The sequence below is a fragment of the Silurus meridionalis genome, chromosome 20 (assembly GCF_014805685.1).
Source record: "Silurus meridionalis isolate SWU-2019-XX chromosome 20, ASM1480568v1, whole genome shotgun sequence".
NCBI classification, from domain to species: Eukaryota; Metazoa; Chordata; class Actinopteri; order Siluriformes; family Siluridae; genus Silurus; species Silurus meridionalis.
Genome location: NC_060903.1, coordinates 5,455,917 through 5,481,990, shown reverse-complemented (window position 1 = coordinate 5,481,990; position 26,074 = coordinate 5,455,917). Strand labels below are relative to the sequence as shown.

The following is a 26,074-nucleotide window of genomic DNA, read 5'->3' as shown; positions in this document are numbered from 1 at the left end:
CGTTAATAACAAGCAATTTTATGTTTTGAATTTCTTCCCCCTAAACGTACCGAAATTTTACCAAAGCTGTCACAATGGATATTGTCTTAAAGCAGCTTTACAGAATGTAAGTACAAAATTAAATTATATTTAAATTTATGTGTATTTATTCCTAATGAGGAAACCTGAGGCGACTGTGGCAAGAAAAAACTACCTTATAATACAGGGGAGTTTGTAGCTCGGTAGTTAAGGCATTGGACTGTGGATTGGAAGGTTATAAGTTCAAATCCCAGCACTACCAATCTGCCACTGCTGGGCCCTTGAGCAAGGCCCTAACCCTCAACTGTGAGTCGCTCTGGATAAGGGAGTCTGCCAAATGCTGCAAATGTAAATGTTATATGGTATGAGTTAGCGTAACCCATCCTCGTTTGGGTGACACCAAGAGTGTGATGATAAATCATTAAAACATTACAAATACTGGAGAGTGAGAAATATCGTGAGCACTGGAGTGTGTGATTATGACTAATGTCCTTTCTGCAGTCTAATACAGTCATTTGGAGTTGTGAAGCTCCAGGTGCTCCTGAGCAACATACTGTAAACTAGCTCAACATCTGAGATCATTACAGATTCAACATGAACTCCTCCATTAATGAAGTGTTCAGTGATGGAGAAATAACATTTGTAGAACGTTATTTTGAGTATTGATTAAGAGGTTGTTGATCCTCAAAATCCAGGGTTCGAAATCTTCATTAAGTGGGATCCAACTGGAGCCGGTACATCTGTACACCTTCTCCTGGAAGGTCCGCAATCTTTATGAGGTCGGACACAACTGGAGTTGCCTTAACCTGTAGATGGCTCGGGATTTGTAGCTAGTGTCTGAGGAAAACCCACTACACACTCACACAGCTTTGTTGGTTTGTATTGTTTGGTCCCAGCAAACGTCTAGTCAAAAAAAAAAACTCCCTCTGAAGATGTAAATGGTTTGATCCTTAAAAGTAGTATGATGAATGGTTAATAAAATTTGTCACACAGTGACAGTTTCATCAGAATCCAGTAAAGCATCAGTTGTTTTGCCTTTGCTCTACACTGGAGTTATTTTGGGTTTTGAAAATGATATTTATGCCTAGATGTGCTCCACAAGTGAGCGATAATGTAGGAACAGTAAATTAAGATAATAAATAAAAAAATAAGGTAATTAAGTTAAATAAGTAAATATGTGGTTGCACATCTCCTGCTTGCTCAAACTACTGACCCACTGACATCACCAACTGTTGAACCCTTCTTTTGTGCTGCTTTCCCAGACATGCATTGCAGCTTCATCCATTTGTTGTTTGTTTTTCTCATTTTAGTCTCCTCATCAAGAAACGCTGCTCAATCGGGTTGGTCTGGGTAATGACTTGGCTATTCAGAAACCTTCCTGATGAAGTTTTTCATTGTGTTGAAAGTGTGTTTTTGGATCATTTGCTTCATGATGAAGTTCCTCCAATTAGATTAAATGCTTTTCTCTGTAAATTGTCAGACAGAATGATTCTAAAGGCCTCTGAATTCATTTTGTTGCTCCCATCCTGAGATACATCATCAATAAAGATTATTGAGCCTGTTCCAGAAGCAGTCATGCAAGCCCAAGCCGTGACACCACGTCCACTGTGCTTGACCGGTAAGATGATGAGCAGATCCTTTCTTTCTCCACATTCTGGGTTTTTTATTTTATTTTATTTGGATTTTTTGTTTACAGATCTCATAATGTTTCTGTCAACTGCTTTTGTCCTCCATGGCTGAGCTGTTTAATATCTGGTTATTGATACACCAGTGTGTCTTTTTTTTGTTTGTTTCTTTCTTTTTATAAAAACGCATTGCTGCTTGTAATCATGAGCTCCTACCAGGTAAAGAAATATGGCTCTTGTTTTGTTACTTGCCCTATAATCATATAAGAGGGTCATTCTTCACCTCTTTGACTTTCCCCAGTACAAAGTGTTTCCTCAAAGCACACAGAATCCAATTAGTTTATTTTCACCATGGTTGCACCTTCCCGTTTTAGCAGTTTTCATGTCTGGCTGATGTGATTGAAATGTCTTATGTCCTTCAGTCCAGCTTCCTCACATGCTTTGCTTCCCTTTGGAATGACAATGCCAGCGACTTATGAATGCACAGACGGGGGTAAAGTAAAGCATTATGTAGAGTGCTTAATTCAGTTAATGAGGCTGAGAAAATGAACACAACTCATTCAGAGTCGAGACTTCATTAAAATAATGACTTTTGATCTTGAGAAGAGAATATTCCAGATTTTTGGGTGGCACATACCAAAACATGGTAACATCTGGTTTGGAAAAGAATAAAATAAAAAATAAATGAGAAGCACTTCATTAAAACAAAAGATAAAAAAATAAATAAATAAATAAAACTGTTTTAATAATAAGAGAGATGTTGCAATTGTTAAAATGCGTCATGTAGATCTGGTGCAATAAACACTATATTGCCAAAAGTTTAAGAAACACCTGATCTTTCCTGCCATATGTGGTTCTTCTCTAAACTTTTACCACAAAGCTGGAGGTACACAATTGTACTTGGACGCAAACCTGTTCTAGCATGGCAATGCCCCTGTGCATAAAGCAAGCTCCATGAAGATATGCTTTACATGGTTTGGAAAGAAAGATCTTGAGTGGCCACTTTTAGAGCTCTGATCTCATCCCTACTAAACACCTTCGGGATCAATTGGTACACTGACTGTACCCTAGGCCCCATCTTACTTACATTAATACCTGACTTTGGTCAATGAACAAAAAATATCCACAAGCACACTCAAACGTGTAGTGGAACATCTTCCCAGAAGAGTAGAGGAAATTATAAGAGCAATTTGGGACTGAATGTGGAATGTGATGCAGAAAAATCACATACCACACACAGACCAGGTGACCCAATACTTTTGGCAAAATGGTGTTTACAAATTCCTTTGGATCCATATGTGCTTTTTGAACATCCACCAAATTAGAACCAACTTGTTTATAAAAGTAATTACTTTTATAAATAACAAAAGTTTTAATAAAAAATTAATTCTCTGGATTCTACTTGGCTCCGATAAATAGGTATAATAAATGATATAGACAAAAGTTTTACATTTTTTACATTTAGTCCCCAATAGCTGCCATAATAACCTTCACTCTTCACGGAAGATGTTCCTTAGAGATTATATTATATATAATAGAGATTTGTGAGATTTTATTCAGTCACAAGGGTGTTAGTAAAGTCAGGTACTGATGTAGGTGAAGCGAGGAGGGTGCGTTCCAATTCATCCCAAAGGTGTTCAATACGGCTGAGGTCAGAGCTCTTCAGCAGGCCACTCAAGATCTTCCTCTCCAATCCATGTAAAGCAGATCTTCATGAATGACATGCTGGAACAGGTTTGGATCTTCGAGTTCAAGTAAATGAAATATAGATGGAAAAGTCAAGTGTCCCAATACTTTTGTCAACACTGTATAATGTATGTATGTGATTATTTGTTGCAGTTCTTGCAGAAAAATAAACGCACCCCTCTCCTGCCTTAACACCTCGAGTAATGAAACTCTCCATTTTAACTAGATGCTGATTTTTTTCCTGCTTGCACAGATATTTTAGCATAGTCATTTGCAACCCCAGACAATAAGGCATTCAGGCTAAGCAAAGACTGATATAGTATTTAGCATAATAGAGCGTGGGTGGAAAATTAATCTAGGCTGGAAGACCCCTGTTCTGTCGTGCCCTGCCTATTATTTCCCACAAGACTACTTTGGGGACCCACAGCACTGCTCCTGCCAGTCTGCTACTCTCTAAAGCAAAAGGGTAAAGCAGAGGTATAAAGACAAACTGCATGGAGGGAAGCGATGAAGAGAGAAATACTTGAGGGCCTGCTTAAGCCTTTGTTCTGAAGTAAGAAATCCTTTTATCAATTGGAGTTCATTACCGATTGCGTTTTAGAGTGAGGTCAGATCCCAGCAGGACTTTCACATAGAAACGCAACTCTTTCACCCGCGGCTGGATTTCAAAAAAGTATTTGCTATGTGTTCGATTAATTTGTTTTATTTGCTTTTACTGTTAACCCACACAACTTTTAATTAATAGGCTTTTTCAGCGGCAACGGGACCAATCATCTTGCAAGCACGACTACTTTCACTAAATTAGTCTGCTGGAGCACTGACTTGGCCTTCGAAATGAGTCCCAAATCGATGAACATGAACACAATTAGAAGGTGTGTTAGAGGAATGTTTGAAAATAACTCTGTTGTGAAATACCCTTAAAAGAGAAATACTTACAGTATATAGAATACAATTAAAAGTTTTACAATTGACTATAAAAGAATCGCAAACCAAGCGAGAATTCATTTAACAAAAAAAAAAAAAACAACAACTATTTTTTCTCTTTAATTAGAAAAGCATCCATGTGCAATAATACACTACACGAGACCCCTGACTTTACCAGCCATATGTGGTTCTACCCCAAACTGTAACCACAAAGTTACATGGTTGTACAGCACACGGTTGTACAGGATGCTGTAGCATTACATTTTCCCATCACTTGAACTAGGAGACACAAACCTGTTCCAGCATGACCCTGTGCATGGAGATACACTATATAGACAAAGACCGTGGCACGTGTTTTTTAAACATCCCATTTCACATTTTGTTTCCATTTGCTCTTAAAATAACCTTCACTCTCCTGGGAAGATGTTCCACTAGATTTTAGAGTGTGCTTTTGGAAATTTGTGAGATTTTATTCAGCCACAAGGGTGTTAGTAAAGTGAGATACTAATGTAGATGATATGAGGAGGCCTGGGGAGCAGTCAGTGTTCCAGGTAGCTCTATAGCAGGAGATCTTTCATTCCATATTTTCATGGAGTTTTCTTTGTGCACAGGAGTATTGTCATGCTGGAAAAGGTAAGGGTCTACAATACCACATCCAAAGACATCCTATAAAATTGTGTGACTTCAACATTGTGGTAACAGTTGAAGAAGAACCACTAGTATGAATGGAAACGTCAGGTGTCCGAGTAGTTTTGTCTATATAATGTATGTTTTACATGGATTGGAGTGACAGATCTTGTATAGTGGCTTGCTATAGAGCTCTGACCAGGCCTCCTCACCCTACATAAGGTCCTGGCTTTACTAATGCCCTTGTGGCTGAATGAGCACACATCTCAACAAGCACACAGAAGAGTGCAGGTTATTATGACAGCATATTGGGAAAATTTGGAACTTATGTTCAGGTGTTCAAAAACTTTTGTCCATATAGTGTATTATAGATATTTATTAGGAGTCAGGTAGAATCCACAAAATCATTTTATATTAAAACTATCATTATTCATAGACGTAATAACATTTTCAATGATGGGTTGTGATTTTCACAACTGTACAAAATGTGAAATGCTTCAAGTACCTACTTCGGCTCTAGATAACATTTATGTCCTCTGGTTGAGATAACACACACACAGCAGATCCTTTCAGTCTTTTAAATTTGATAGGTCTGCTGTTAGTCAGTGGGCTCTACATCAGTGGATGGAATTCATGACAGAGAAAAGTGACAGAGAGGAAAATGATGTGAAGATGCTGACAAGGTATAACGTTTTTGTATGAGCTGTGGGTTTCAGTGTGGAGGATTGTTGTCATAGTTCAAGTTGCACAAGCAGGCAATCTCCAAAAAAAGAACTAAAACTCTTCCAAATGCAAATTATAAGTTAAAAAAGCATGGAATACAAGACTAGACTAATGGAGAAAGGAACATAGAACAGGTGAACACAATAGGATACCAAACCAATGATAGAGACACAAAGAAAAATCTCAAAAGATTAAACAAAGATCTAACCAAAATTACACGTTAACTAAATATGTTTTGTGATATGTGTATACGTTTTTTCCTTGCTTTCCAGGGTCCATTAAAAAGTTTTGGGTGTATTGTAGAAGTTACAAAGCAGATGTTATGCTTCATGTTTGCTTCTAAACAATTTCAAGGAGCTTTGAGAAATTCGGCTACGCTAGCTCAAACTCTGCTCCATCTATCAGTGCACAGGTTCATCATGAGATCATAACTGGCTCTGCTTTGAGGTCAGAAAGGACTTCATTTCTTCTAAGCTCTTTTCAGGACTTCTCATTTTTCTGGGTTATGGTGAAAAAAGCTAAATATATGCAATGTGCACTTACATAAGCTTCAAATGTGCAAGCTGAGAAGTATTCTAAGAAAATATCAAAAGATTGAACACTTTTCAACCAAATCACTGTTCAATTCTCAAATTTGGTTGTTCAAACTGAATACATTTTATTCAATTGGATTTTAAACAGGTTATTATTATAACAACCATTTATTATTGATATAGTGTCACAACCACACCCTTATTATAACCATTTGCCATTTTGGGAGGGTGAAAGGTGCCTGCACCCTGATCACACTGTACAGTGTCTTTAAACATTTATAAGACAATCAGAATGCTTAACAATCCTTATTTGCCTCTCCCTGTTATCCCTTTTCTTTCCTCTAGATGTTCCTCTAGATTTTGGTGTGCTTCAGTACTGATGTAGATGATGCGAGGAGGTTGGGGAGCAGTCAGCATTCCAGTTTATCCTTAAGGTGTTCAATAGGGTCAGAGCTCTATCACAGAAGATCTTCCACTCCAACCCATGGAAAGCAGATCTTTATGGAGCTGGCTTTGTGCACATGCTGAAACAGGTTTAGGTCTCCTAGTTCAAGTTTCACATCCAAAGACGTCCAATACAATTGTGAGCCTTCAACTTTGTGGTAACAGTTTTGGAAAAGAACCACATACTATATGGCTGGAAAAGTCAGGTGTCCGAATACTTTTGTCCATGTAGTGTCCTAGTGACCAGTGTTCCTGTCCCTTTCTTCTCTTCAGGTCTGCCCACATCATCCTGACGCCCTATAGATCCGTGATGTTATTGATCAACTCATGAACTTTGAGGATGGATCTGGACTTTAATTAATATCAACAGTCTACTATAATGGCCCTGGTTGCCATGCATAGTCACTGAATATTACACCTCAACAATGATGGAACTGTAATGAATGGACATTAGATTGACTCTGGTTCCTCTCAAGGTTTTTTCCTCATGCCAGGTGAGGAGTTTGTCCGTGCCACAGTCGCCACTGGTTCCCTCATTAGATACAAACTTACAATTATAAGGAACAAAATTATAGGCAAAAACAATCTTTTATACAACTGTATATCTGCTTTATCTCTGTAAAGCTGCTCTAAAACAATGTCCATTGTTAAAATTGCTATACAAAAAAATGAAGTGAAATGAAGGCTTCTCCATACAGTACACATGGATAGGAATTTTATGGAAAGGAATCATTAACACTTCATGACAAACTGCATCTTTTTTCCCTCCTCCTCCCCCCAATAAAGAGCAACGGGACACTGCAAGTCTGGTGACTGTTTCCTGTTGCTTTAAACAAACGCAAAAAAAACCCCACAGATTATAACAGGAAAAAGTCGTGTTTTTGATTTACTCCCACTACATCTTGGCAAGTCAAGCGTTAGCAGGTGAAAATGCAAAGTCAGCCTGCATCATTCGTGACTGTTTCATTTCAATTTAAAAGCACAAGCAACTTGCTGTGACTGATAAAGGGATTGTAGAGCACACAAAGGTTTTTTTATTTGTTTATTTTGCTGCTATGGTTGTTAGTCCGCAACACCGTTTGCTACCAGAGACGAGTCTTTCGCTGTCATGATTCACCCAAATTCGAAAAATATTTTTTGGAGCGTTTTAATAAGCGAATCGTACTGACTTTCGAGTCGATCGATACGGCTGCTATGGATGCGCCTTCTGTAACACAAGAGAATCTATTTGGTGCCGGGTGATTGATTGGCGCTCAACTCGCTTTGATCTGTAAATATGAGAGCTCCTTCAGGGCACATTTAACTTTAAGCAGCCAAACACAGGCATGTTGGGTAAACAGACATGTGCAGTGGTTTCTTACTCCTCCTGCTCCAATCATGAAAAGGCTAGACAGCTGCATGCTGCCATAGGTAACTAATCTCACTGCCGGACTTGGGCATCTCTGATTTCACATGTCTGCATGTGTGTGTTTGGGAACGTGGGTATCTTGTTTATTAAAGGCGTCACCCGCGACCACGTTTCACATTGAATAGTCAGTAGTCGGTGTTTATGCCAGCATGACTTGTTTCTAATTCATGATAATACGCTCAATATGCTCGTAGAGAAGTGACCGAATTAAGTTGGCGTGTTTGTGTGTGCTTTGCCATCTGTGGCCATGGTGCATGTGATTCATGTAAACATGAGGCCTATTACAGGAAGGAAACGAAATAAAACGTACATCCTTCATGTGGAAGGAATTAGAGACGGCGTACACTGTGCTGAAAGGCGGATCAGTGCGTTGACTGGTACTTAAGATGTTCTTCGAGAGCCGAAAAACTGCTAATTATCTCCCTTTAAGAGGTAGCGTAGAAGTAGAACTTGTAAAAGCACTGCCTGAGGGGACGACTTAAGCGCATTCTCATGCAAATGGGAGCTTGTAGACAAATGATTCAACTTGGAGATGCTACATAGAGAGAAAAAGTCCATCGACAGGTCAGAACCGGGCCCTGGGTAGCATTTTATCCTTTCTCTCTTTACACACACATACAGTATATATATATATATATATATATATATATATATATATATATATATATATATATATATATATATATATATATAAGCAAACACAGAGACACAGAGATCAATTCCAACAAAGTAAATGTGTTTCGCTTCGTCCGCTCATTTCTCCTGAGTTGCAATCATCCTCATTGAACACACACACAAAAGACTCCCTCTCTGTATCTCTGTCTCTCTCTCTCTTACACACACACTTCAATACAACACAAAAGGCACCGCAGAATTAGTGCAGACCTCTTATTAAATTCTATGGCTCATGCTCAAGTGACTTGTCACTGAGGGAGAAAAGGAGAAAAGAGCGAGGGAGGAGAAGGAAATGTAGATGGACACACTATCCATGGTGCGGTGTGTGTGTGTGTGTGTGTGTGTGTGTGTGTGTGTGTGTGTCTGTGTGCATTGTGTGTATCTTTTTGATGTTAAAGCAGAAGAATGCTCATTCAATTAGAGTGCTATCATTGTGATGATGTGGGGGAAAAAAATAGTTCAGTTCGGATTTAATCCTGCAGGTGCTGACAGTGGTGTCTCTGCTCTGCGTCTCGAATCAAGTGAAAATCCATCGATAGAACAGTGAAGAGCGTGAGGAAGAGCGCGTTAAAGAAAAACGCAGATGGACGAGATGCGGTGATAGACACTTTTAATGCTGCCGATCGACAAATAATTGTAACAATTTAACAGCTTTTAAAATGAAAATTCAATTCACAACTTATATACTTCGTCCCATCGTCTGGCTGAGACACCGATACGGATGTGAGAAGCTGCTGATGCGGGAAGCGGTGATTTTATTTCAAAGCCATTAATTCATTTGTACCTGCAGTCAGGAGTAGAGGGAAAGAGTGACAGCTAGGGTCATTCTCAGTTTTTTATTTACTTCTAAACCTTTCGATGTGGCATCATTTCTTTAAGCACTGTCCCCTGCATGTGTGAGCTTAAGAAACGGCTTTGATAGCGTTTTATGGAACAATAAATCCATGCAACATGATGTGAAATGCAGCGTAAACATCCATTTTGTGGTACAACAACTATTGTCTATAAAGTCCGTACCTGGGCATCTTGAACAATGGCAGAACTGGTGGATTTGATTACATTTTAATGTTCGCTATTTGATTATGAGTCTTCTTGTCTTTCTGTGTCACATGTCAGTATGATACACCCGCAGGCAGCTCTAACGACCCGCTTCCAAATTCATGTACTAATAGACGCCCACGATTGTCTAGTATAGTTGTGATTGACAGGGGAGTAAGAGTGTGCCGTCTATCCCAGCCCGAGAACACAATTTTGCTCCACTGCCTCCTACGCACCCGAAGCTGTGGCATTGTTAGGGTTTTAACTCATGATCCCCTGATGAACAATTTTCTGTTGGGCCGCTCGGAAGCAGATTCTTGGCAGAAACTTGTTGTACTCTACTGGCTCCTTTAACACCTCAGTGCTTGGATTTCAGTCTGTACCATTTAAATAAATATATATCCGTAATCTAAAACATACAGTGCAAAGCACTGAAGGACATGTGTATGTGTGAGTGTAGGGAGACGCAGTTATAAGAACATGCACGTGGGTGGGTATTTCAGTTATGAGTCTTGTGTGTTTGTGTAGAAAACTCACCAGGAGGCATCCACTGGTTGGCAGAAGGCTTTTCTTTGGTGTTGGCCTGTTCCCACTCAAGGTCGTCATCTCGTCCCTGGCTGTAGCCGCACGCCCCGAACGGCTTCTCGAAGCTGCAATCGCCTGCGACAGAAGAGAAAGGGAATTAATATCGCTCTAGCGCTTTCCATTAACTCATCCTGCAAATAAATGAACATATAAAGTATGTTCTCCCGCCCTATTTGTTGCCTCCTCCTCCTCCTCCTCCACCTCCTCCTCTTCCCTGCCTCTAATATGGGTGTTCATAATGCAATCTGCCAAACAATGAGAGCGGCTTTAAGTGAGATGGAGAGAGGGATGGGTGCGCCAGGCGCACAGTAACATATATTACCATCATTAGGCGCACGGCAGGCCAATTCCACAATGACAGAAATGAAGTGTCCAAACTCCATCATCGTTAAGCGGCGTGCTCCTGTCGCGCCATCGGGCATAAATTTGATTCATTTTTCCGCCGGTATGAGACCAAACTTCCCTCGCCGATCATCTCACGTTTAGCTCTCATCTATCCTAATTCTTCCCGCGGGACGCACGCGTGCATTCGCAGACACGGCGACTTGATGAAGATGTGACCACACGTATGCGGTGAAGTGTGTGCGTCTTCTGAGTTATGGCGCCATTATTTTAATGACACCTGAGAAAAGGAAGACTTCGAGAAGAAAGTGAGAACGACTATTTTTTTTTCTTTTTGCACAAGACTGTCACAGACTCTTATCTAGGATCTGAAGAAAACACGGTTTTTGCATTGTGTCATCCTGACACTGATTACTCATTTAACCACAAATGCTCCTGTTTACAGAGCCAACAAGTCTGAAATATTAATGTCTAGAACACAAAGTGTGTGTTTGAAAAGACGCAGCTTTTGCACATTAAAACGTGTCCGGTAACTGAATTTTTTTTCCTCCCCAAATTAAAAATGATAAACAAAATGCACACCTTTCTCATTTTTCCTTTTGTACAGTGGCTGCAGAAACACTGAGCACTTTTCTCTCGTCAGAACGAACAAGCTCTATTTCGTGCCGGCAAGATGGCAACGGACACAACACTACGGACAACGGCGTTTGTATCGCTGCTGAAGCGAGTGCTGAAGTCGGGAAACATAAGAAAAGAAGCTACAATCCCACGAATTTGGTTGCAAGGATTGCATCATCAACCATTTTAAATATACACCTCCTTCTCCACAAAAAAATAAATAAATCAGACATCCTACCAAGAAAAACATTTTCAATATAACTGAATTCATGTATTATACCGGATCAGGCTTAAAATGATGACTACCTGCCTCATGTTGTATTGGTCCACCTTTTGCTGACAAAACAGTTCTGACCCATCGAGCATTAACAGCATTAACTTCTTCAGCAGTTTGAGCTACAGGAGATCGCCTGTTGGATCGGTCCACATGAGCTAGCCTTCGCTATTCACGTGCATCAGTGAGACTCGGCCACCCATGACCCTGTCACTGGTTCACCACTGTTCCTTCCTTGGACCAATTTGGTAGATACTGACCACTGTAGACCAGGAACATCCCACAAGAGCTGCAGATTTGGAGATGCTCTGGCCCAGACGTCTAGACGTCACAATTTGTCGTTAAACTCGCCATTTTTCCTGCTTCTGATACGTCAACATTGAGGACAAAATGTTCAATTTCTCCATAATTAATCCCACCCACTAACTCTATACTGTATGCTCTATACGCTATACTGTATTCAGGCTCTACAGCACATGCAAGGACAAATGCAGGATTGCTTTAAGTTTTGCTAGCGTGTTGCGATGAGCCATTACAGGAGCGCATGTTAATCTGTAGAGCAGGTTTAAGTGAGCGGTTGAGCAGCAGAGAACAGGTGCAGGCGATTATTGTGATTTGAACCGCGTCACTTAGAAATCCAGAGAAAGGCTTTTTCCTCTCGCATCTCCACGCTAAGTGCATTCTGAACAACCTTAAGAGAGGCCTGAAACATTATGCACTCTCTACAGCAAATGGAAAAACAAAGGTGCAATGCATCAATATTTTAAGAGGCCACACACAGCCACACACACGAGGCTGTAATAAATCTGCACAGGAGCCACAGCTTGATTGCGTCCACCTCCTTATTCTGAGCCTCACTCAAGCACAGAAGCAGATATATTCATACCATCTGTCATATGTATACAGTTGCACTCATACTCCGCCTGGCACTTGCTCCAGTGCGCACTGTAACGCATGCATCATCTCAGAAAAGTCCGAAACATTGAGCTTTTACCCTCCCAGAGCTTTAGAGTAGCAGTGTATCAGCACGCCAGGACCAATCCATCATAACCTCTAAAGCATGATACACAATCTTTGCTGAAGCGTGTGCATATGTGTGTGTATATGTGTGTGTGTGTGTGTGTGTGTGTGTGTGTGTGTGCGTGCACTTTTTGTTTTGCTGCCTTCATCTAAGAGATGACATTTAAAGCAAATGGCCAAATGAGGCTGCAAATGAGCCCCAGCATGCTCTCTTTCGCATCATCATCGACACCCGGCCTGTCTAATGGCGTACTTCGGCTTTTGTGTAAGCTTGTGCACGCGTGCGTTCGATGTCCAAAGCACATTCTTGCATTAAGATGCGATGTGTTTGTGTGTGTGTTTGTCTTTGTGTGGAAGCCATTACTTGGAGATAATTAGGATTTTTTTTTTGTCTGGGGTTCGGTTTTATGGTATGGCTGGTTGTTAGCCAGCTTGTTAGCTGATAGCTGACTGATACGTCTCTATTGTCTGCCGTCTGTTGATAGGTTCAGGCTTCTTGTCTGCCTTGGATATAGAGAGAGAGCGTTAAGGAGGTGTCGGTGAAAAAGAGAATGATAAGGCGGGAGAATGGCCTCGTTGTCATATTCTCACACGGCTGTCAGGAGACTCTGGAAGAAGCCTGAAAAGCTCTTATATCTTGGAGACACAGACAGCAATGTTAAAGTAGTTAAAGTCTTCTGATTTTGAATCCGCTGGATTTATCAGGCTTTCGGTTACGTGTATTAGGTAAGGAATGAAACATGTCTGTGGTATGCAGTTACGGAGAACTTATCAACGATGGATTCATGTGTCACAGCCTGACAAAAACAAAAGCTAGAGATAACACACTAAAATTGACGGCTTTCCTGAATGTCCTGATGTGTTTAATTACTATTAACTACAGCGATTTGAAGTTAGATTTTGTCGTCACTTACTTTATTAAGTAAGTATAAGATCCATGAAGTTACTAAGCAACTTAAAAACCTTAAGGATGGATTTGGACTGTATTTAATATCAATAGTCTACTACAGGGGTACCCAAACTCTCTGTGAGGGCAAAAAAATCTTTACTTTCTTTAATAGGGGGCCGGTCTGTGACAGAAAATGAGAGATGACTACCAGTAATATTGTGGAGAATCTATTCTGATTTCAAATGTATTTAATCCTAATACTAGATTGGTTTATTATTTTAAATTAAATATTGAATACAGATTACAATGATCACATTCATACAACTGAGCAGTTGAGGGTTAAGTGTCTTGCTCAAGGACCCAGTAGCGGTACTGGAAATTGACCTCACAACCTGCTGATCGGCAGTGCAACATCTTATACCACTATCTACCACTTCCAACATAAAAATGCTTCTTGTTTTACTCCTATGTGCTGAATATCTGCATAATTGTCACATTCTGGCCTGTTTTCATTTTTCTCTTTTCATGCTACCCAAGCGTAACCAGTATATTAAACGAGATCTATCTAATGTCTCTGCTAATATTCGCAAGACTGTCTCATTAACAGTGCAGACGTCTTTACAAATAAAATTCTTTAAACCAAGTGGCACTTTTTTCCAGCCCTCAGACTATCCTGACAGCTTCCTGCCATATGAAATATCCGTGTTGAAGATTGCTGATACGCAGGACACTTCTTACAAGAGTCAATTTCACAAATTTGCATGAGAACTAATAGCTATCTTAGTGTTGGCTCCAGGGTTACGTATGATGTACTTTAAATGATGCTGCTGGTATCATTCTTTCTCTAATTAACAGGAAGCGGTCAGTGGCATGCCAACAGATCCCTCTCTGTCTCCTAATGAGGACCCCGAGTGTGTTCACCGGGTCACTAGGCTGGTTATGTGGCCCCAGCTGTGCATCCAGATGCTCAGATGGCTTCACGAGGGAGATCCGAACCGAGCTTGCAAAACACGGTGCCAAAAGTACCAATTAGCTCAGACCAACGAGATCGCTAATACCATATCGTTCTCTATTGTACACACTTGGCATTTTGTATTTATTACTATGGCGCTACAACCATTCCGAGAATCAGTATAAACAATGGTGACACTCGGAGGCCATGCCATTCTTCCAGCTTCCTGCTTTTCCTTAACAGCTTCTCAGAGCGAGGGATAAATGCAACTTGTGTCAGTTTTTCTGAGAGATGAACCTTCCTGTTTTTCCCACTGAATGATGCAGCTCTGGAAAAAAGCGGGAGCAGGTTAGCATGCTGTTTAATATGCAGCGTAATACATCAAAAAGACAAATGCAAAGAAAACGAGGACGCTGGCAGCATCCAACATGGCAGCTCCGCTGAGAAGAGCTGTGGCTGTCATTGAAAGCTCTCCGCTGAATACTTCACATGCCGCTTATCTTTTATATATTTTCAAAGGCCTTTTCTGCCCTACATGAGGTGCTCGGAGCAGCATGAAGCCCTTAGCATGTGTGTTTGTGCATGTGTGTGTGTGTAAGTCTGTCTGAGGCCCACAGCATGTGTTGGCAAACACTGATTTTGTGTCAGCCTATTGATCATCTGGGTATGCATTCAACAAATGTACGTTTGCTCCCATGCGCATCAATCTTTGATTCTGGGCTGAGGAGTCGTGTGGTCTGGAATTTGTTCAGTCATTATGCTCCTGAATTTCCACGTCCCACCTAGAAAACAAAGACACACTCACAGACCGTTTTGTTATTAAATAGTCAACGCAAATGTGTCATGAGTAATATCGTTTAATGTGTGCCGAATATGGAACTCAAAAGGACGCCGAGACATTGAAGATAAAACTGAATTAGCTAAGATTAACCGAACGAAAATTGAATTAGCACCCGCGTTCGGCATTCCGCTCACGATACAGGTGTTTGTTTAGTCTTGCTTTCACTTCTGTCCTTATTGCTTAGAGCAGTTACTGATTTATTGATGGATTGTATCAATAAAAATAAAATAAAAAAGGTCCTTGGTGGTAATCGTTCCCTCCCAGCCCCCTGATACGATTAATTCATGTGGAATATTAAATGTCTTTGTACACGTGTCTTAAAACATGATCTCTTAGGTGAGCGCGTGTCCATAAGCAGGTCATGTTTTGGATGGAGTCCCGTCTTTTGTCCTTGAAATGAAAAGCCGGTGCGTTGTTTCGCTACTTTACCTCCGGGGACTCGAACAGGGACGACTCCTGCAAATCATAACAAAAGGTGCCGGGAAGAATCCGCGCATTCATATGAATCTCCCTGCTTGCCTTTTCTGTCTGCCAGCCGTCGGCTGTCCCTGAATGCATCTTGTTCCATTAAAATCTATCAAAAAGTCTAACAGTACCTGACAAGTGTGCAACAAAGCCGAGATATGTGCCCTTGGTGAAATTTGCAACTGGTTACTGTTTGCTAAAGATCTCTTGACAGTCAACTAAATAGTGACTCTGGCTACATGTTAGGAGGATGTAAGTGAATATAAATAACGGGTCGTCCTGAACAATGTAATGTTCTACAGATATGATCAGGAGAATCACTTTTTTCTAGGAGTCTACAGGTGTGCATTTGGATTTTAATACCAATCGTAAACTAATAATAATAATAAAAAAATATAAACTTGTTTTATATTTTTTGTTCTTGTTCTTGTTTAGGCCACGCCCACTTAGGGGTTAAATCCGGATACAATATTCATTTCCAGTAAAACGGCAAGATTTGGTGTGCAGTGTTTGTCTGCCAGAGCCTACGGTTGGCATGTTGAATAATGACCCCCCCAAAAAATAAATATGAATCTAAATACAACCTCTGGACAACATCTGAAAAGAGTAAAATAGCCCTTTGTTCAAGAGATTGTGCTCGTTAGCTATATAACAGCAACGATCCGAGTGAACTTGTTTTTACTGCCACCTGTCTGTATTGGCATCAGGTAGGCAACTGAGGCTAACCGGGAACGACAGGTTCAGTAATCGACCAAGCCTGTGTGTGTCAAAGGAGGAAGTGCTTTAAAGAGATTTCATTCTCTCTGAGAGCAACAGAAGGAGAGAGTGGAGATAGAGTAAGAAAGAGATAGAGAAAGAGAGAGAGAGAGAGAGAGAGAGAGAGAGAGAGAGAAAGAGTTAGAGGACTCCAGGGCCCAGAAAATTTGTCCCTGTCACCTTTTAGGTTCCATAAATGGTTTACGGAGAGGCGCTGGCTGAAGCTGTATGTTATTAAACAGGTTTGCTCCTGCGTGAAAACACACAATGGTCTTTAGAGCCTCGCATTCTGAGCATTTTCAAAAGAAATCTATCCATCTTTTTAGCACGGCGAGCCAGGGGCAAGAATCAATACGGCTGCCCCTCAATAGAGAAGCCAATTTCTCCTAAAGATTTTCCAGTCAGACTTAAAAGGCCTTTTGTTATTGCACCTGGAACAAAAGTAAACTTTTAACGCTAGGAGATGCAGGGTAAACTTCTCAATGGTGCACAGCAATAGGAGACACTCTATTACTCACGTGCACACAATGGTACGGTAAACACGCGCTTGCACACGCTCTGAGACTCACATACATTCTTACGGTCTATTAAAATAGAACAGATAAAGAACGCATGTGGAATTGTATGAGTTATAGTGTAGCTTTATTCCCTACTATTATATGTAGGCTGAAAGCTGTGTGTGTTTTGCTTTCAGTCAATAAGAAGAAAGAAAAGAAATCGTTGACACGCAATGACCTGAGGAAAGATCTGAGCAGTTCAATTATGGAGAATTAATGTCTATGTTATCGCTGTAATTAAAATAGACACCATATATCACTGTGTGTGTGCCTGTGCGTGTATGTGTGTGTTTTGTGTGTATCTATCCAATAGTAAGCAATAAGAAGGCCTCAATCTATCTTCACCTTTCTCTTGCTCTTGTCTCACTCCTCCAACAAGCATTTGCACCGCTCTCTTCTTCCCTCCCTCTGCCACTTCAGCAATTACCGGCCTTCATTGTTATCCTGCTCCTGGAGGAAATCATTCCTCCACTCGTTCCTGGTCCTCTTTAACGAAGGCCATGCTTTCCCCCGCCTGCATCTCCCTTAAGGCGCATGCCACCAGGCAATCTTGAGCAATTTAAAGCCCAACGCCTGTGGATCTGGTGGGTTAGCCGCCCGCGCACTGGCCTTTAGGGATCACCGGCTCTTTTCGTTCGCCCCCTTATTTCACTTATCTATTGGCAGCTCCTGCCAAGCCTCTGTCTCTGTCTCGCGCTCTCTTTTTTCACTTGCTTTCCCTTTCTCTACGGTGCTGAAGTGCTTGAATATGCACTGATGTACAGTCTGTTTGGGGACTTGGGAACTCGACAGGGGAGAGGATTAAGACAATCAATCTCAATATCATTATCAATCACGCCACGCCGCTCTGTGCCATTGATTGGTCTGCGAAACTGAGAAGTCGGCCGAGAGATTTGGACGGATAATTTGGTCTGCTGGCTGAGGCAGTCATTTCTCTTTTGAGCTGATGAGGGCCAGAGCATACTGCAACAAAGAAAGACAAAAACAGGGCAATGAGGAACTGGGAATGTTTGTTGACATGGTTTTATTATAAAACGGTTCTAAAAGAAATCTGAAAGCCAGTCGAACTCCTTATGCAATCAGATTTTAACAAAAAAAAACATTACAATGGAACTATTGTTTATATATATATATATATATATATATATATATATATATATATATATATATATATATATATATATACCCGATCAGGCATAACTTTATGTGCAGCTGCCTAATATCGTGTCTGTTGGATCAGATCATTGGAAGCCCCTGTGGACCGCTTTTGATAGATACTGACAACTGCAGACCGGAAACATCCCACAAGAGCTGCAGTTTTGGAGATGCTCTGACCCAGTCGTCCAGCCATCACAATCAATACGATTGCCCCTTTTTCAATCCTCCTGCTTACACATTAACTTTGAGTCCAAAATGCTCACTTGCTGCCTAATATATCCCACCCACTAACAGGTGTCATGATGAAGAGATAATCAGTGTTATTCACTTCACTGGTCATAATGTTATCTCTGATGAATGTGTGTATATATATATATATATATGGAGAATGGACGGTGGTTTGTATTGTATACTGGTAAATCTCTGCTGTTAGTAGGTGCACTTATGCCTTTTGTTGTTAACAAACGTATGCACATTTTATAGCATGCCTTCATCAAACAAATCGCGGCAACGCTGTTGTGTAAAAAACCCTCCAAAAACACGTGCATGCACATTCTCATTTATTAACGCACATCATGTACATAAAGAAATTTCAAGCACATTAATATACTGCCGCCATTTTGTTTTCGTTTATCTCGATCATCGGTTACCTCGACGCTTTTGGCGACCCCTAGGACATCGACATAACCGGTTCCACTGTATGTATATATATATATATATATATATATATATATATATATATATATATATATATATATATATATATACACATACAGTGGAACCCGGTTATGTCGATGTCCTAGGGGGTCGCCAAAAAGCGTCGAGGTAACCGATGAGCGAGAATTTGGCGGTTCCACTTCAAAAACGTCGACTTAATAGGGTTGTCGAGATAACCGAGGGCGAGATAACCGGGTTCCACTGTATATATATAGTACAGACCATAAGTTTATATATATTATATATACAGTACAGACCAAAAGTTTGGACGCACCTTCTCATTCAAAGAGTTTTCTTTATTTTCATGACTATGAAAATTGTAGATTCACACTGAAGGCATCAAAACTATGAATTAACACACGTGGAATTATATGTGGAATTATATACATAACTAAGTGTGAAACAACTGAAAAATTTTATATTCTAGGTTCTTCAAAGTAGCCACCTTTTGCTTTGATTACTGCTTTGCACACTCTTGACATTCTCTTGATGAGCTTCAAGAGGTAGTCACCTGAAATGGTCTTCCAACAGTCTTGAAGGAGTTCCCCGAGAAATGCTTGGCACTTGTTGGCCCTTTTGCCTTCACTCTGCGGTCCAGCTCACCCCTAAACCATCTCGATTGGGTTCAGGTCCGGTGACTGTGGAGGCCAGGTCATCTGGCGCAGCACCCCATCACTCTCCTTCTTGGTCAAATAGCCCTTGATGCCTTCAGTGTGACTCTACAATTTTCATAGTCATGAAAATAAAGAAAACTATTCAAAGGACAATATCTTTTGGCACACTGACTGAAGGTTGGTGCTCCCTGTGACTGTGCATGCAGCCTTGTGCTACCATCTGTTTGTGTGTTACAAAAAAATACTGCGTGTTACAAAAGTATACTGTATTTAGATAAATGGAGAGTATCAAAGGTTTTTTGCAATGTTTAATAAAACCAAACTGCTACTCAAGATCATGTGTTACACTGATGGCAAACTTGCAAACATTCTGTGGGAACTACCCGAATAAACAAACTAATCAGTGTGAAAATTGGTTGTCTGATTAATGTATGATTAGCAAAGTACGCAATCTGTGCAGCATCCACTTGCCACATATGAAGCAATTGATGTTAACTCCTTCCAAACCATTAGTTTTATTCATAATTTCTTAACCAGATTTTGGGACTCACAGCTAAAAATGCCCTCCCTAAATTTATATGTTACCAGTTCCTGATAAAAGTGGGTTACACACACAATTAAAACACCTTTTAAAAGAATACAATTTGAGCTTACTGTCCATTATTCAAAGTTGATATTGTATAAAAATATAATAAGTTATAGAAACTTATACATGATGAAGATATTTTTTTTTATTTTTTTGATAAGTATGTTCTATCGGATTGGTCCAAAGAATCGTTTGAGCCACTCATTTTGGTTTGTCGCTTTGCTGCTTTCACTGACATACACATGTGCCAAAAATGACATTCTACAGTGTATGACATTCTGCTACAAATGGAATTCTACTGCTTGGCTTCTTTTCCTTTTTTTTATTTTCCTACAGTATGTCTCCTCATGTATCCTTAGTTTAAACATCTTAATATAAATAATGTTTTTTTTTTTTTCTCAATATTAAATATAAACACAATTGGACCCAAATAAATATGCTTCTACAGACACACAGTTACCCTATGCTAATGGGAAGCTTGTGTTTTAAATCTCTAGAGTCAATTTAAATATGCAATCTATTGTTAGCCAATTAGCAACCTCAAAAACAGCAGACCCCAGCATCACAGTCGATTTTGTTTTATAAATTATAGATTATTAATTATGGAAGGCAAAAATCATGACCATAAGTTAGAAATAATTGTGCGGCTTTACCTGCACAGTGAAAAAATATAAAAATAAATAAATAAATACAGCAATACAGCACTTTAAAATCAGAGAACTAGCATTTGAAAGATGGAGAGAAAATTGCCAAAAGTGCTCAAAAAGGAAAATACAATGCTCCAGCGCAGACATACGGCTTAGTTAAGTGGAGGGTCTGATGGGGACTATTTCAGATCAATTCAATGGGTCTGTTTGGCCATGATTTGCGATTTGGTGCTCTGTGTCTCCCCACCTCCGGCGTGAGGCTGGAATGCTGATGTGCGTCTGTGTGTGAGCGGCTTGTCTCTGCTCATGTGAATGCATGAGAGCTAGCCTGCACCCGGCGGAGCTCGCTTTCAATTTGGACAGTAAAAAAAAAAACCCAACAGGAGGAGCAATCGAACTCATCCCCTTTACACGCATACACACTTCACATTCCTCTCAGGCTCGTCCTCCTTTCCTGATGCGCAATGTTTCAGGCCAGAACCCTCTCCAAAGAACAATGGAACATTCCACAATCTTTGCTTCGGAATCGTGTGGCTCAATTTGACAGATGCGGAGTGATAACTATATTTATCTTGTTTTCCGTGCTATGGAGGCCGATGCATTTTTACAGCTTAAGTGATTCTTTCTCTCGGCTTGTGTGGGTTTGTGGTCCTTCTATCTGCACTGTTGTGCCTGCGCTTCTGGGTATAAATTGATTGTCTGGAAAGGACTGTTCAATATGGAGCTGGGTTTTTTTCAAGCCTTCCCGACTCAATGTAGGCTCCCCAACCACTAAGCACACCTGCCGCAGTTACCCACACCCCACCCCCAGCTCTCTGTCCTTGGCTTTTTACAGCTAAAACACATGTTTTTTTTTACCCGTTTACAACAACTCTCAATTGATCTGGACTATAGCTTGTGATTTTATAGCACTGTGATTGTAAAATATAGTTGAACAAATTGGTTGCTTGAGCATCCAGAACAAACACATGGCTCCAGCAATCCCTGGCTTACAAACACATCTGTAATGTACATTCAATGTATGTTAAATCATTGTGCTTTATATTATTAACCATGGTCCAAAAACATAGCAGAAGCATATTTAATTTCATTAGCCAAATAAACAAGTAGATGTCAAAAACAGCAATGACCATGAACTAAGAAGACTTCATTGAATGAGACAAAGCAAGACATGGTACAGGTGCACACAAATGAAAAACAAACCCATAATATGACAGTGGCAAAGACAAGAACAAGCCAGATCAAATACACATAATCAACCAATTATAAGCAAATAAAACCACCAAACACTCATGTCAGTGTACAGATACAATACATAATTTCCAATATTCCAAATTCAACTCAGCTATGTAGCTTTACATTATTATAATTATGAATGAATACTGTTTTGTTGTAATGGTCGATAGCCTGGATGTTATTATGATTTATCTGCGCTCTAGTGCTTTTTTCCCTTTATTTCTTTCTTAATTAAAACGTGAACATTCAGCACTGGAACTTAAAATAACGCAAACAACCTAAGATATTTTCGAGAGCCAGCAATTGGTCATAATTATGTGCATAATTGGTCAAACATTTCGACTCTTGATTGACGCAGACAGAACTGTATCTTTCCTGCACAAAACTTAAACGTTCGGCTAAATATAGAGTTCGCTTTCTTCTATGTCTTTACATTTACTGCTGGCTTTTATTCATTCACAGTGCTTACAACATTTCGTTAAATCGGGGCTGTGCATTGATTCGGCGTTTGTATAATGCGGAGTTAAGAGGGCGCATTAAGCGATACATACAGTAGTAGCATACAACCTTTCTAACTAATGAACACGTCTTAATTTATTCATCTGGAGTAAATGCTTTATCCTGTTTTGGGTCATGTGGAACCTGGAGCCAAACAAAACATCATTAACACACATACTCACACGATTATTTACACCTGGTAAAATGTTAATGCCCATTGTTTTTTGGCCAGTTTTTTGGAGAAAACTAAAGAACCAGGGAAACATACAGTAACCTGAGCTACCACCACCACTATACCATCTACTGTTAAGTTTGTTAGATAAATATTTATTTAAAAAAAAAAAATAAGCACAAATATTCGCAACCTTGTGTCAAGAGAATTCTGGTTCAGAAGCTTTTCCTACAGGATAAAGTAGAACAGCTTCTGAACCTGGGAAAGTCCTCGTTACACCATGAGTACAAACAACTTCACATGCGAATCAACATCATCTGCTTCCTGATGGCAGATCTGTGTTCAAACAAGAGACTGAGGGAATGGTGCAGAAACAATAATCATCTGTTTTGTTTAAAAGAAAAATGGGTTATTCGAATACTTCAGTTTTGCGCTCTGATCTCGAAACATCTTGACTCTAATCTCTGTAATATGTCAAATAAAATTGCAAAGAAAAAAACAATGAAAAAAAGAAATCCTTTTTTGTTGTTGTTGTTGCTGCACCCCAGAGAGGTTATAAGGGTTAACAAACTGTTTCCTGTCCAGCTGTGGCTGGGGCTTGAGGACATGGTTAATCTGCCACAAAACCATGAAAATCCTCGAAAACCTACATTCGAAAAAATAAAAAAATGCATGAGAGGAAAAGGAACACTGACAACTAAGATATCTTCGGTGCCTCTTCCTTGTTTCTCTCTACCTTTAACACCCCCTACAAGTACAGTATTTCAAACACACAGTGCTTCACTTTCAGAAATGGGTGCAAAGAGATTTTTATCTCCGCCGGGGAAACAGATTATATCTGATCGTGGAAATAAACAAGAACATTAACATGATTTGTTGCTTTTTGGAACAGTAACACATGTCAGTGCTTCTGTTCTTTTCTTCATTACTGTTTTTTTTTTCTTCTCATCTCCTTCGGCTGTGAGTAGGATGGGAACGATTCAAGGTTGAATATTTAGACGTGGCTGCAAAAAAAGTGCCCTCTTTGGAGAATTATAAAATTAGGAGGCAGAAAATGAAAAGGTGGTCCAATTCGTCATGAGCGAGTGAACTGGAAATCTTGTGATCTCTGCAATGCAGAGGCTTGCTCGCCTCAAAGAGTGAAGACCTCCACGGAAATTGCAAGTTAGCCAATGAGTAGACTCTTTTCACGGATGGCAGGTGTCCTGTATGCGGCCGTGATTAAGAGACTTCGTGCACGGCAACAAATGGCAGCATTCTCGCTCAGAGAAACAGACATCTTTGAACGTACACTGCTCGTCGCATCAGAGGAACTCAAGAGCTCAGTGATCACGGTTTTCACACAGGTTTCAATAAACGGCAGATTTAAACCTGTGTGTGTGTTTGCGCTTATGTGAATGGTTTTCTTTTTTCATATTTATTTTATTCGTATTCGTTTCTTTTTACGGCACACCTGCAAAAAAGCAGCCACTTTGGCCAAACCGATCGGGTGGTACAAAACATTCTGCCCAGTCATTTCCACTGCATTTACTAACACAGCAGGTATCCAAAGCAATCATATATTTTATTTCATTTTTAAAATGATTCGCCCTGAGTGGTATATGACCTATTTCTATCGGTTAAAAATGGGGCTGAACTATTAATTGCATTTGCGATAATATCGCGATATGGAAAAAAACTGAATTTGATTTACACTCTGTCACATGACACGCAAGACTAACGCAGTCTTTTGGCTTTAAAAAAGAAGATGCTGCGCAGTGTCAGGTATCAGGTATTGTGCAAAACCTGCCTTGCTAATGTTGCTACCTCACGGGAAAACACTAATGACCTGATTCAGCACTTAAACACCACAAAGCCACGTACGATAGTTGCATACGGTAGCTAAAAAAAAAAATAGCAAATAGCATAACTGGCCGAAATGTTTGAAATCAAGTCTATATAAATGGACTTCAAAACCGCACACGGTAATTACTGAAGCAGTAACGCGAAAGATATGATGTTGCTCAGTATGGTGACAGAGCCTGGGTTCATGGCTTTAAAAAATACACTGGATAAGCGGCACAGCATGCCATCCTGCACATATTATAGGCAGGTCTCCATACCGGAGCTACACAAAAAAATCAGTGGAGCTAAAAACAGCTACATTTTCCTGATGCTACACATTTTTTAAGAGATGGTGACAGATATATTTATTTCCCTTCATTTTTCTGCACTTTGTGTGTTATGTTACTGACTGGAGATCAGTAAGGTAATATTTAATAATTTATATAAACACTATTTAGAAGTTCACAGACTGTATAAAAAGTGCAATCCACATGTTTACATATCATATGATTATTGCAGTGTCTCTGATATTAATATTTACACCAGTACAGTATGTTGTCATAATAATTATTACATGCTTACAAGGCTGACAGTTTAACAAATTACTTAATATACTACTGTGATTGTAGTTATTATATAAAAATGTCATTCATATCAATAAATGCATACATCAATAAATGGCCTACATAAAAAAGAATTCTATTTAATACTGTACAATCTTTACAATGATTTATTGCTTGTCTTTGGTGAATAATAAAGAACATAAAGAGCTCAAAAAAAATAATTGTGTATTAAATCACAAGCTCAATTTAGGTAAAAAAAAAAAATAATCGATTATTTTCCAAAATCGTTCAGCCATATTTAAAAAGTTACTGTATTAAACAACCACAGTTGATTTCTGTATCTGAGTGTGTGTGTTTATGTGTTTTATCTACATTCTGTAAGCTGAAGAGTTTAAATTATGCATATTCATTATACCATATATATACAAAGATATTGGAACACCTGACGTTTTCAGTCATATGTGGGTCTTCCCCAAACTGTTACTGCAAACTTCAAGGCACACAATTCTTTAGGACGTCTTTGCATTACAATTTCCGAACTCTTAGACCCAAACCTGGTCCAGCAATAGAATGTACACAAAGCCAGCTCCATGAAGATATGTTTACCTGGACTGGAATGGAAGATCTTGAATGACCTTAACGCTTGGGATGAATTGCAACACTGACTGCACCCCAGGCCTCCTCACCCTACATCAGTACTTGACTTTACTAACACCCATGTGGCTGAATGAAAACTCATAAATCTCAACATGCACACTCTAGTGGAGCATCTTCCCAGAAGAGTGGAGGTTACAGCAAATGGAGAGTAAATATTTAATAAGATGTTCAAAAAGAACATCCCAATCTTATGCTTATGTATCCATAAAAACTTTCATTCCCAACAACTTTCGTTCCTTCAACCGCAGCATGTATCCTCAAAATTGGGCTTCCTATGGTTCATAAAACAAATTACAGATGATAAATAAATGTACATCTAATTAAAGTCCACAGTGTCCTGACATCATAAAACAATCATAAAATTATTTTAGATATCAGGGTCTGATTACAGATTGTTCGCTA

General features: G+C 39.7%; 1 protein-coding gene across 7 annotated transcripts in view; it reads right to left on the bottom strand.

The window, feature by feature from the left end:
* LOC124403123 (receptor-type tyrosine-protein phosphatase mu-like) overlaps positions 1 to 26,074 on the bottom strand; it is a 226,667-nt gene that overhangs the window by 162,951 nt on the left and 37,642 nt on the right. For all 7 annotated transcript variants that reach the window (XM_046876725.1, XM_046876726.1, XM_046876727.1 and 4 more), the window contains exon 2: positions 10,239 to 10,361. In XM_046876725.1, coding sequence (XP_046732681.1) covers positions 10,239 to 10,361 — 123 coding nt within the window. The remainder of the gene's footprint in view (positions 1 to 10,238; positions 10,362 to 26,074) is intronic.